This window comes from Mycteria americana, chromosome 4 (genome assembly GCF_035582795.1).
Source record: "Mycteria americana isolate JAX WOST 10 ecotype Jacksonville Zoo and Gardens chromosome 4, USCA_MyAme_1.0, whole genome shotgun sequence".
In the NCBI taxonomy this organism is placed as follows: domain Eukaryota; kingdom Metazoa; phylum Chordata; class Aves; order Ciconiiformes; family Ciconiidae; genus Mycteria; species Mycteria americana.
Genome location: NC_134368.1, coordinates 56,571,451 through 56,584,936, shown reverse-complemented (window position 1 = coordinate 56,584,936; position 13,486 = coordinate 56,571,451). Strand labels below are relative to the sequence as shown.

The following is a 13,486-nucleotide window of genomic DNA, read 5'->3' as shown; positions in this document are numbered from 1 at the left end:
TAATAGCTATTAAGGATATATTTTTAAATAGGCAGAACAGATTTTATTTTGTTGAAGAAATCATACCCGGTTGTGGCTGGTAAATCCTTGTTTTTCTATTTCACAGGAGTCCAGGGCTTTTATTTTAGTCACTTGATCTTGCCGCACATGGTAAGTCGTATTGCATTTGCCAGATATGTCCACCTTGAAAAAAAGAGTTAGATTAGGATAATCGCTTGAATTTATCTTTGGGACCCTGGAACACCTTCCAAAGATGAATCATTTTCTCCCCTGTTGGAATCTTTTACATGAGATGCTGCACTGTTTGGGTTTATTTACCAGTTTTGAAGATATCAATGTTTCTAACAACCTGCTTTGGATAGCCAGGAGTACTTTTCATTAGATGGCTATGAAGGAAAGTAACAATGTTTGTTTACACAAAAAGGTTAGGAAACACCTGGCAGTTGGCACTATACTTATGAATTTGAGTTAAATTCCAGCTTCGCTCATGTGGACAGATGTAAAAATTTAACATTGTAACGCAGATTAAATAGATGCAGCTAAACCATTGCTAACTTTGTGTGGATACTCTGTTTGATTTAAAATGGCCTAATCCATTGAATTGAGCTTAGGAATCAACCGACTTTAAACATCAGTATCATCGCTTTTATAGTGACCTGGTTTAAGTTGGTATATTACCAAATTCTGCTAAATTGGTAAGAGCATTTAAAATCAAATGGATTTCACCCATTCTTTATGTTAATTGCAGCAACTTAACTTGTGTCACCAAATACTCAGAAGGCTGTCTTTACATTCCCAACCTCAAATGCGATCAAAGGGCTGATTTCTGTCACACTTCCTTCCTTCTGAAGTCAGCAGGAGCCACAGGTCTACCTTTCAGGGCAGACCAGGCTCTGCCTGTTTCTCTGATGATGATTATCTTGCCAGTAGAGCACCATACCTCACGGGCAGTACCAGAGTGCAGCTGTAGCTGGAAAAGGCTAGCCAGACCTCTTTTAATGTTCTGAGTAAAACCAGGTTCATTTTGATACGAGTAGAAGTTTTGGACCTGTAGAAATAAAAAACAAGTATATAACTAATCTGGTTAAGTGAGAAAGGAATAGTGAGGATCCCCTCTAGAAAAACTCCCTTTATTTTTTCCTGATTGGAAAACTGAATTTGGAACTGTTGTCCTTATTTAAGCAAACTCCAGAGTCTGCAGGGCCTGCCAATAACACTACAAATATATTTCAGGCTTTAGCTGTACCTAAATACTGCTTCAGTGCAGTGAGCATTTTTACTGCCTATTAATTAGACAGAATTTAGAAGGGAAACGGGAAACTACACAATTTCACAAGTCACTCATTTTTGTGCATAATCCTCAGATAATCCCTCTCCACACGCACATAGTATCTGTTGCACTTTAATCACAGATTACAAAAACACAGAATGAATCATAGGTAAATCACAGTTAGAATGATTAAATGATGTGTCAAACAGATCACAACCTTTGTACTTCCTGGGTCAACTCTTATGCTTGAGCCTCTCCTCTGGTAACAAGACTTTGCACCTCCACTTTGCATTCAAGGTGCTTTAAAAGCGCACTTTTTTCAGGAACTGTAAGTACAATCAGTGTGTTATCTCAGGGCAACCCTGGAAAGTGGTATCACTGTGCCAGGGATGAAAGTATCACACCACAGAGAAATCATAAAAGGAGCGTACAGACCCTATTACCTGAGAAAAAGCCCAAGTTTTTAATACTACATCTCAATCTTAGTGTGTGAACTGCTTAATGTACTGGGAGCAGATGTATTTTGACTGTGTTCTTCTGATACCTCTGTCCTCATTTAGGGATTTGTACAGTTGGGAGGGAGTGCTGTCCTGTTTCTTTTTATGTTGTGTAAAACTGATGACAAGGCTGAGTCTGAAAGTTACTGAGCAGGCCTGATAGCAGCTGCAATTCAGTAGGCTGAGCTGGCGGCCAGGGTATGTGCTCAGTGCCTATTTACAGCAGGAGGTAAAGATCCTGCCGGGATAGGGTGTCACAGCCCTCACTCCGCTCTGCAGAAGAGAAAAGGGAGTGTGACCTTCAACCTTCCTCCTTTTTCACTGCCCCATTGCCCACGTCCCACCTGCCCACTTGCTCGGGCTGCAGAGGGGAGAGCGAGGCTCTTGGCCTAATGCTCCTGGCCACAAGCAACGAGAGAATGAAGAAGTGTGGAGAGGAGGCAGGAGCAGCCACAGCTCAAGCCTTGTCGCTCCTTGGCCAGAGCAGCAGGCTGAGCACAAGGGGACAAGTGAGCAGCTCCGCAGGGAACAAGAGAGAGAGATGGATTTACTTGATTCCCTTCCTGAGCAAGACTGGGACCCTGAGAGCTACAAGTGGACACGGGTGCTCCTGCGGTGGGACAGTGCTTTGTTGCTCTCTCAAGGCAAGCTATAAAACCCAGGTACACACTGAGACACATCTGCTCACTGTCCCTTCTCTTCTGATTTCTGGAGACAGTTCCCAGTAGAGGAACAACATGAAAGGCTGTCTCAGTATCAAGCTCATTAACTTGGGACCACTGAAACTGCAGGTGACACTGAAGTAAATAAGCAAGCCAGAGAGGTGGGAAGAGCAGTCATGCTAAAGTATTTGCTAAGGGTTTAAAGTGATTAACACTGTTCCTCACAGACTCAGTATAACCTCTCTCATGACAAACTGTATCTCCTTTTCTGCCTTCAGACCTTGGATAAAATCCTGGTCTCACTGAAGTCAACAGCACAAATCTTATACAGCAGTTATGCATATATCTACATGTGTACCCATATATTTGTGGCCAATCTGCTGTTTAGTTCCATGCTGTATGGTGTTCTCAACGCACAAGAGGCTTGGGCTGGAAGGGCCCCTTGTATAGGTAAATTACAGTCCATTCTAAATTATTGTATTTCATGTAGAAAGATAGGACATGATAGCATATTAAGAACACTGAGAGGATAGTGAATTGGTAAATTCTCCAAGCCTGTAAGAAAAGATTTGTCTCAGGTTTCCTCAGGGGTTGAATTTTAAAAGACAGGGTCTTACTTTTCCACGGACTAGCTCAAGAACTATGGGCCTCTGTAAAGCTTCCAGATATTCTTTCCCGATGATCTTCTCTGTGCTTTTTCCTTTGAAGATGTTTTTAGCAGCTGGACGTTCATTCACATTTTCAACTTGAACATCTCTTATCTAGGAAAGTAAAAGCAGAGAAAATTCATGTCTAGCATTGGCCTGTGGTAGGCTGGATAGACTAAATCACCTAATACATATTTTTTATTTCTTCATTTTTGGTTATGATCATTAATCTTCTGATTACTATGTCTATGTTTTCAAAAGAACCCAGCACTCACCACTGGGGAAATAAGTAGAAGAAAAACTCACCGTAAAGCTAACTACCAAACCCAGTTTCTATTTAGCAAATGTCATGATTTGCAGCTAGAACCGAGGCTTCAGACAGCCTATTGCCCCTCAGGTAGGTGCTTGCACCCCCGTTGTTTGAAGCCGTAGAAGCTGTATGAAGCATTTTCAAAATACAGGAGATATTCTGAAGTTCTGGCTTATGATGTTAGATATATTATTGTGAAGTCTTATTCTATAGGAATCAGCTTCTCGAAGCAGCTGGTTTTAGTTGACAAGACTAGGGAAGAATAAAAATTTAACTCATCTTCTGAAACCAAGTTCTTCAAGATTAGATTAGCAGTTAGATAAATGCAGAAAAGACTGGGCACATTTTAAGTTGTCTGATGGCATTCATTACCGTAATTTTGATCAACTGGTCATCATCATTGTCAGGATTTCTCCATAAGAGGTTGACATCCACACCAGAAGAAAGCCGGTAGCCTGCACTTTTCTGCAGTGATGCTTTTACCCGATCAACATACACTTCAGCTGAGTAAGCAAATTGATATAGCTTGTCATTATTTAAGCTTGGTCCAGTAGTGTGCCCTGTTTGGAAAGCAAAAACAGTGGTTTAGAATTGACTAACTCATATAACCTGTCATTTTCTCTAAAAAACACCTTTAGAAAAATTAAAAATTTAATTGCCAACAAAAGATTTATGGGACTGATCCTGCTACCCTTGATTAGAGAGGCTGTCCCACTGGAGCAGATGGGGTTTTTTGTGATTAAGTTGACACTAATCTCATATATTTAAGATAAGAATGTCCACAAGATCCTTTGTTCTAGCTCTACACTTAAATAAATAACAGTCAAATTCTTTACTTTGGATATGTTAGCATTAGTAATTAATCCAAAATTATTTGCAACTCAAAGTACTGTAATTAATCATGCAATTTGTGTGCTTAGCAATTTGAAATGCACTGATGTAATTTGTGGGAGCCAACAGAAATTGTTCTCTGCATCTCTTGCACGTTTATCGGGAATCTTTCCATTGAAAGCCTTGCCCAGGGGTGACATGAATGTAATGAAGACATTGGGAAAATATTTTTTAGGTTAAATAATTAAGCTGTTGTTCTTTAAACTAAATAATTGTCCCCGTAGCTGTGCCTCTGCTGTTAATTGATGTATTTTAAGGGATATAAAAGCCAAATTCTAGCATAAATGCAACTTGCATACCCAATTTATGGTGCCATTTCCATCTGCATTAACAACTCAGATAGATAGACTGTTCCATAGGGATTCAGTTGCACTGAATTCAGTTAGTGTAAATGAAATCTGTAGTATACAAATGACTTTTATTTTTCCTTTATAAAACTACTTACTACCTCATCCTTTCTCATCTTCTCTTTCTCTGCTCTCATGCACAGCCATGTGGGCAATGTGTGGCACCACTGTCACAACTCTCTACCCAGCCTCAGGCACAGGAATTAAGACCGTGCCCCTAAAATCTGTGGCTAAGGAAAATCAATTTCTTCTTGAATATCCTTTAAATATTTTGTCACGAAGGGTATACATAATATCCCTTTTCACTGCTTTCAAGGGCTTCCCTCCTCTGGTGCAGATGGCTACAAAGGTCTCTTCCACACAAGAAAAATTGATGAAGTCAGTTTGTAGAGGGAAGAGGAAGAGGAAGAGGAAGAGGAAGAGGGAGGGGGAGGGGGAGAGGGGAGGGAAGGGAAGGGAAGGGAAGGGAAGGGAAGGGAAGGGAAGGGAAGGGAAGGGAAGGGAAGGGAAGGGAAGGGAAGGGAAGGGAAGGGAAGGGAAGGGAAGGGAAGGGAAGGGAAGGGAAGGGAAGGGAAGGGAAGGGAAGGGAAGGGAAGGGAAGCTGGCTGTGCACAAAGTGCTGTTACATCTGCAAAGTAAATACACATACAGTGACCTTAGGTGCTATCTGTAAGCAGCACAGCACTAGCCTCTCAGACCTAAATGCTGCACCACTGAATCCATTGGGAATTTCTTCATGGAGTTCAGGAGGCACAGAGCAGAAACAAAAACTTCACAACAGAGTTAATCTACGAAAAGCAAAGTGCTGTCCTCAGGCAGATGCATCTCAGTCTTATGAAAAGTGCAGAGGGAAAAAAAAAAGAAGAAAAATCTATCAAAACATCTCAGGCAAATTCTTAAGCATTCTGTAATGTAATCAGTGTGTTCAAAGTCTCCTGCAGACAATCAACAGGCTATCTTGATTTATGTCGTGTCCCTCAGTGTTTTGTTTGACTCTGCTAAATAAATTTCAAATCACTGCATTGGTAAAAAGGAAAACCAAAGTCTTTTCTTACTTCACTCTCAGATTTTAAATCCCAGTTAGGTAGGTGCACAGTGTAGTTCCAACATGGCTGTATGGATATATTCTGCAGTGCTCAAAGAGTCCCCTTTTCTTAAGGTTTTGCTCGCTTCCTTCCTCTGTTCACTCAGGTGTCATAGCAGTAGGTTAAGGTCAGCTTCAAAGAATGTTTCCCTGAGGAAAACGGCGACCCCACCAAGTTTGGTCTGCAAGTTGCATAAATTGGCAAACCTACACAGAACTGAACTGACTTATGCTTTATGCCAGCTGGAGATGTGGCACAGCAGGTTTGGTAATCCCAGGGGGAGCAGCCTGTTTGTATATGAGAGATCAAAGCTGTGACTATGGATGTTTTTGCAGGGAGACTGAAGCATTAATGTTGGCATGACAGGGCTCTTCTGGTTTTCTATGTCTTGTGTGTCTGCTTCAAAACAAAGTCACCAAGAGGTGTAGAACCCTTCTTTCAGGTTTACTGTGAATTTCCTAGCCAGTTCCCCAATATCCCTCGCCCCTATCAGCTTTGAAGCTACATTGCCCTTGAGAGCAGAGGGTGCTCAGTGCCTGCCCAGAGATGGCTGCGCCTTTCAGGGACACCCCTCGCTCCTTGCAGTACCTCAGAGCTGGTTGCTTCCTGGTTCGAAATGTCCTTCATTTGCAGCAGAAACAGCAGTGCTAATGATTTAGTATTGGCTAAGATTTTACAAACGCCACCCACTAGGTGCTTTCTAAACACAGAAGGTGACACAGTCCCATCTAAAGATAAAAGGTGTGGGAAAAGCATGACCAAGAAAAATGATCTGGGTGCTGACAGACGTGTGTCTTAGTAGTTAAGGTGGATGTTTGTGGTTTTGCTCCCTCTGTCTTTTGAGTTAAAAGCACCTTTCATCTGTCCTCTTCCTTTTCCCACAGCTCAACCCACAGAACTTTTTTCCTTTTGCAAGAGGTCCTTCCCTCTTCCTCCCTTTTAGCATTTGCTTGACCCCACATATGAAAGAGCTGTTCCCTCCTGAAGGAAACAGATGAGCAAATGACGCAGCAGCTTCTTGCAAGTGTCATGGAAGAGATGAATAATTGCAAAGTATTTCTGGGAGCTAGAATAATATTAGGTTCTGAAAGCTTTCACTATTTCATACGTGGAAAACACTGCAGTAGCCAGGGCAGAAGACACCTTTAGCTGCAAGACTGGTGTCACTAATGGAAAAGGGTGAGCCAGCAGTGGATCACGATAAGAGAAGGAGGAGGCAGTATTGAAGGTAGTCCCAAGGAGTTAGCACTTACCCTGCTGGAAATGGGGAAGCCAAGAGAGACAATTGGATAGCATGGTCAGTTTGAGAGGCAAGGGGGATATTGGTGGCCAAAGGACACAGACACAGTGTCACTGCCCAGAACCAGTATTCAAAACAGCATAACTAAATGTTCGTGCCATCTTTCATGAAGAAAACACCAGTTCTATTTAAAAAGGAATATTCCTACACCTTTCTGTTAGAAACTTTTCTTAAAAAAAACCCCTGCCTTTAGAAGCTCTTTCCTTTGTATTCAGCACAGCACTGGGATCCTTGCTGCCTGTATAGCCATTGCCATTTCAGCTGACGGCAACTGTCCCACTGACTGAGAAGGGAGGAGAGATGGACATAAAGACTGCAATCGGCCATGCTCTCTTGGGGTCAGAAGTGCCTGCTTTCAAGGTGGAGTACATAACATATAAATGGTAACATGCCAAGTCTATAATTAAATCATGATACTGTATAATACAGAAGGTTACACTGCATGAGTAGAGACAGCTGTCAAGTCCTGTGCCTTTTATTAATACATATGGCATGCACAGCATGTGCGTCTCTAACTACTTGCTGGCTCTACCTTCATAAATTATATTTGCCACTGTTTCTGATACTGGATAGCTTTAAAAAGCAAAACCCATCCGCTTCTTTGAAAACATTTTTCAAGTGGAACTGCAGTAGGAAACTTTCACATGTGCTGATCTAGCTGACTTATGAAAAGAATATTCCTTCAACGTTTCCAAAAGGCAGCATGGCCTGGTGGAAAGGTAAAACATTCACCCTAATCCCAGCTCTGTCACTGAGGCACTAAGTGGCCTTTGGGCCAGTAATTTAGCTCTCAATCTCTCTGCACAAGAGAGACATGAGACCTGGCAGAGCTGAAGGGAGGACTAACTAATGAGAAAATGCTTGCCCAGTAGCCTGGGGATGTAAAGTGACAAGCAAATATTACTTCACATCAAGAAGGAGCTTTGCTTAATTGATATTAAGAAGAAGCTGGGAAGAGCAGACACCAGCAATGTTGCACGTCAGTATCTAGCCATAAACGTTACTTGGTAGTCTCGTGAAATACACTCACAGATAGAGGAACTGCCTGCAAACTTCTCTGCTTTATAATTCCGGTCGTAAGGGGGTATGGAGGTAGGGAGGAAGGTTGCTGCTCTGTGCTTACACACATATGGTGTCCTGGATCCCCTGCAGGGAGCAGGAGAGCACCCATGAGAGCACCTCTACAGCCTTTTTAACAGTTTAACCTAGGATGGCGTGCCCCCCTGCTCCTGATCATGATGAGGGCATCCTCATTAAAAACTAGGTGTTGGCTCATGTGTTAAGGTTGCTGCTCCTCTAAATTTAATGTCAGGTTGTACGTGAAGGGCCACTACTAAAGACACCTTTCCTTGCTTCATACACTGGCACTGCTGAAGTGCGCAGTCTCCAGATTTCATACCCTTGACCTTTGTCAGGACACCTGAGTAAAGCCCTGCTCCCAGGGCTTGTGCAGACATCCAGGTTTTCATGACTTATTGCAGAGCAAGCTCCCCATGAAATTAATGGGATGCTTGTTACTGACTTTAGTGGTAGCTGAGTCAACTGCTCAGAAGCTGAAACCTGGAGAGCCCTGAGCACTTCCTGGCTCTGCTCCACCAGAGCACTTCTGTGTGTTTAACTTTTGAGAGTGTGAATAGTCCCTTTCAAGTCGGTGCCCCCACAGCATGTCCTGACTAAGCAAGGTCAAGATCCCCAGTCTCCTGGCTTACACCACTGGCCCTGTGCACCTGAAAACATTGCCTCCTCCATCCCCTCTGCTGACATGAATGCTACAAGCACTTAAGCCTTTGTAATTACTAAATGCATTTTGCATTACTCAAGGACAGATGAGTAAAGATGATCGGTTTTGATGCAAAACAGATCTGCATATACACACTGGTTATGCCTTTGCTGAGCCAAAAGCTGAACCAAGCCCGGTACAGACCTACCTTTAACAGAGGCTGAGTAGGTGGAAATGATGCAAAGGAACAGCACGGTAAGAAGAATCATGCTGGACTCCCCTGAGCTCCCAACTGCAGCATGAAGTATGAGAGCCTCCAAGAAGTGAGCTGCTGAGAGTGGAGGGAAGCTTGCAGAGAGAGCTGCCGGGTCGGCCACACTGTTTATCTAGATGTAGTAAAGGTCAGATTCCAAATTCCGCACTCAGGTACTAAGTTCATCAAAGGACTTCCAGTTAATTATTAAGAACTAAGGTAACTGGTGGTTTCTACCCCATTTTATCGATCGCCTCAGCTTTCATTTTTTAATACTGAGCCCACACAGACACATTTCTGAGCCGGGGAACCCACCTCCAGCCCCGGCAGAAGCAGGAGCCACTCCTCCTCTGTCTGAACAAAAGGGCATTCGGGTCTGTTGCTGCCAGGGGCCAGACTCTGACCACCTCGTCCACTGTCTTGTATCAACTCTGTGAGCAACCCCAGAGGCAGATGCTTTTTAATCATCTTCCTGGAAGCAGAAGTATGTGGGATTTGTCAGTGCCATCCCAAAAAGTGATGCTACTTTGTTACAGAGACTCAGATGCAATCTCAGTTCCTGCTATATTGTATCGTACCAAATAAATTATCTTTCTTTCAGCAGCCCCAGCCCATGTATCACATCATTGCAGTGGCAGAGGTTAGAGACTGAAAAGATGAGATAAACCAGCCATTCTGTCCCACCTTGGTGAAGAGTGCCTGCTTGGCTAGGTCTGGGAGTAGGGCAAACCAAGCCCTCCTTTTCACCCCTATTTTCCCCTTTTCTGGTGCTCACTTCACCACCTCCCCTGATAAGCCCCTGGCTGAGTAACCCACGTGCTTCCCTGTTTCCTCTGAGAGTAAATCCCAGGCCATCTCGCACTAAGCCTCTAGGACACAGGGCTCGCTAAAGGACCTGCTTGTCCCTCAGGTGACAGTGGGGCAGTAGGTCATCCCCCACGTTCCTCGGCACCCCCTGGGTGTCACAGCCTGCGAGGGGGCACCCTCTCCCCCAGCATACGAAGCCTCCCTGGCTCTGCAGGGAGGGAGGATCTGGTCCTGCTTGTAGAGGAGGCACACCCATAAGCCATCACCACGCTCTTTCGCTCCACTTCCAGAGGTTGCTTTAACAAGACTGCGAGCTACAAGCACCCCGACTGAACCAATGCCACCCCAGGCTGTGTTTAGCTGCTCCCAACAGGCCATTTCTGCCACCAGCTCCTCTGTATTAATAAGGGATCATAAGGTGAGAACAGCCTTCGCCTTGGGCGGTATAAATGCCTCCTTCGTTGCCTTGTGGTAAAAGAGAAGCCGAGCACCGTGGATGTCAAACGTCGCCCAGCGGTGGGAAACAACAGGTCCATGCCAACACCCCTCACTCACCCTCATCTCTCTGCACCTTGTGGAAGTCCCCCCAGAGCTCTTCATGTGTTGTGTGTGCGTGTGCACGCATGTGGGAGGGAGGAGATTAGTAGGAAATCCTGAGGACTGCTACTGCTTCTCCCCAGTTTGTTGTTATTTATGCTGCTTCCCCAGCGCAGGTTGTGACATGCTTCTGAATTCAAGGGACTGAGGCAGAGGACTCCAGCTGATCCTTTCGCTGTGTTTGGTAAACAAGGACCTTGCCAGGCTTTCTATGCTTTTTTGTAAAAATAAGGATCTGTGTGCAAAACCAACTTTGGCTAGAGAGAGAGCAGAGGTATGGATCCTGCTTTGGAAATGCAACATTCACACTTCACTCACGGGGAGGAGTTGATGTTGGTCTGAAACCTGGAAAAGAGCAATTGTCCTCTTCTTATGCTCTTGGGACACAGGAAATGTATATCTTCCTTGAAATAAAGTTATTTAAAAAAAGGCCTCTCTTAGACACCAGAATATCAGAGGCCAGATCCTCTGCTGAGTGAAATCGGTGTATCTCTTTGGACACCAGTGTAGTTGTGCCAATTATAGGACTAAGGATGTAGCCATGATGTAGAGAAATAGTTTACATATATTTCCACGTGCATATACATATTTACTCCTGTAACGCATACTTGGTATATTCTTCAAACGTCTTAAAAACAGGAGGCCTGAGCGTCACCTCAGTTATGCCCAGAGTAAATCAGCAGTGATTTCCTTGAAATCAAATTACACCAATGAAAGAAGTGTTGCACCCACCAAAGTCCATTACATGCAGAGGTTGCAGCATCAGCCCCTCATGTACGCTTCACGCCATGCTGGCATATGGCTGGGGTCAAAGTATTACTGTTGCTGCACCTTTTCCAGAGTCCAAACTATAAGTCTCATATCTTTATATGACCTAATAAAACTAATGAGATTTCCTCACTTCTTCTGAGGTCAACAAAACGTTTTTGTCTTCTCTTCACAAGTGACAGTCTGAAGATCTTGGTGTTCAACTCAAACTTTCAGCTATGTGCATCGAAATACCCAAGTCCATCTTTGCCCTTCAGCTGGTGCCTGCGTGCCCCAGCTCCTGCTGTTTCGGTGAATAAGACACCCCCCACTTCTGCCACGGGGGGCAGGGGGAGGTAGCCAAGCCACTGGCTAAAGAGTTGTGCGCATCACTCGCATCCTAACCTTCGCCTCAAGAGTGCTGCAATCAGACCTGGCCCACAGAGAGTGATGTCTGTGTCCACACCTGAGCCTCCACAGAGTATCTTTGTTCCTCTCTCCATACTCTGCCTCTTCATCCGCAGTGCTGTTTCTGTAAAAGGCTTCGATACGCAGTTTTGAACTATGGGGTGTTTAGTTTATTCTGTTGCTGGGGAGAACTCACCATTTGAATGAGCATCTTGAAAAGTCATCTTATGGCTCTATCAAAATAATGAAATTCAGTTAGACAGCTCTTTCTCAATATTTGCAACTGCTCAGGTCTTCATTTTGCTTTGTCACCACTTGGCACTTGGCAGACTTCAGAAAACATTGCATTAGCCTCTATCAGTGTCTGAGGACGTAGGGGTCTGGATTAGCAATACTGCCGCTTTGGAAAGTGCAACATGAGAAAACAGATTTATAAATCAAAATGCGTAAGCAGTTTCTTCATTCTAAGAAAAAGCACATCTGAATATCATGTGAATGTGTTAGATGCCTTTTTGCTTTTTTTAAAAAAGCAAGCAAGCAAATGGGTTTCTATCAGTAACTGATCTGCAGCCTTCTAATGACCAAAGGAAAATGAAGGATTCTTCACGGGACAGTGGCACATTTGGACTTGTGTGATGCTGGTGTGTAAAGCTAGATATTAATAATAACACGAGTGAGGTTTTAAATAGACACCAGCAAAAGCAAATGCAAATCTAGCTATTTTTAAAGTAACGCAGGGAATAGGAATCACAAATGAAATCAAATATTATGGCAAATATTAAATACGAACAGCAGTTAAAGGTCAGTGTCCTACTATAGTGACACCATACAGTTTTTTGACTTTAACATAGCCGTAGTAAACCTGAAACCAGCGCTAAAACTGAAAGAGTGTGTATATCTGGAACCAGTGAAACTTGAGATAAACACCGATGCACATGAAAAGGGTATTATGGTAGCACGCACTCGTATGTTTGCTAACTTCGTGTGCCTCATTAGCCAGGGGTGAACAGATATCTACATACTTAGGCTGCCCAAAATATATTTTTCTTATATTATAATCCCAATCTCCAGAACTGACTCCTGTACCAGGGCAGCATTCTTTCATGAAGTTATCTGAAGGTGAAAGAACGTCACCCTTTGTTGAGTATTGACACTAGAGTTTAAAAAGCTAATTGGCGGTGGCTTTTAAAAATCTGAAGCGTGAAGGCGCGTACCCCTTTTTAGGGGGCAGAGGGAGCACAGCATTGCTGGGGGACCTTTGGAGCTAGAAATCTGCTCTGAGGAATGTCACCACTTAAAAATACTTCACTGGCCCCTGTGTGAACTCAGTAGTGTCATCAAAACCATCAGATAAAAATAAAGTTTTCTTACTTTTCGCTCCTCTTAATCCCGTGGAGCCACCACAGCCATAGGCAAGGAGGAGCACAACTTTCCTCATGATTTGCAGCAGGGGCATTTGCCTGCCAGTGGTACTCGGCTGATTTCAAAGCGATCGGCTCATCCGTGTACCTGCCTGCAAGGTCGGGCCCTAAAGGCCCCTAAAGCCTGGCCACGGCACCCACGTCCACCCGCACTCGCTCTGCCGCCACGCTCAGCAGCAGCCATTCACAGCCTTGCCAGCATCTGTTATAAGCAACGATGCAAAAATGAGAAACCCACCCACACCATGACCCATCTTCAAGTGCATGCGTTACGGTTGCAGCTTTTTCTTTTGTTATTTGATTGGAAGCTGTTCCAGGTGCGACCAGACCTGACTCAGAACGCAGCCATCAGTGTAAACCCCCGGTGCCTAGCGGGACCGGAGCGAGAGCGGCTCCCCGCCGGCCTGCGCAACCGGCAGGGACGGGTCCCGCCCTGGCTACCGGCCGGTCTTTGGGCAGGGGAGGAGTACCGCGCCATAACGCGGCCACCCAACGTTTGCGCGCCCTGGCGCCTTGCCCCAGCG

At 44.3% G+C, this 13,486-nt stretch overlaps 1 protein-coding gene across 3 annotated transcripts in view; it reads right to left on the bottom strand.

The window, feature by feature from the left end:
• MTTP (microsomal triglyceride transfer protein) overlaps positions 1-13,457 on the bottom strand; it is a 33,408-nt gene extending 19,951 nt beyond the window's left edge. The window contains exons 1-6 of one of the 3 annotated variants that reach the window (XM_075500621.1): positions 12,913-12,961; positions 8,938-9,115; positions 3,759-3,946; positions 3,047-3,190; positions 941-1,048; positions 67-183 (exon numbers count right to left, since the gene is read on the bottom strand). In XM_075500621.1, coding sequence (XP_075356736.1) covers positions 67-183; positions 941-1,048; positions 3,047-3,190; positions 3,759-3,946; positions 8,938-8,998 — 618 coding nt within the window. In that variant the 5' untranslated portion in view covers positions 8,999-9,115; positions 12,913-12,961. Of the gene's footprint in view, positions 1-66; positions 184-940; positions 1,049-3,046; positions 3,191-3,758; positions 3,947-8,937; positions 9,116-10,344; positions 10,394-12,912 lie in introns of those variants that run through there. The other 2 variants (XM_075500619.1, XM_075500620.1) reach the window with 2 other exon arrangements.
• Between the last annotated feature and the right edge of the window lie 29 nt (positions 13,458-13,486).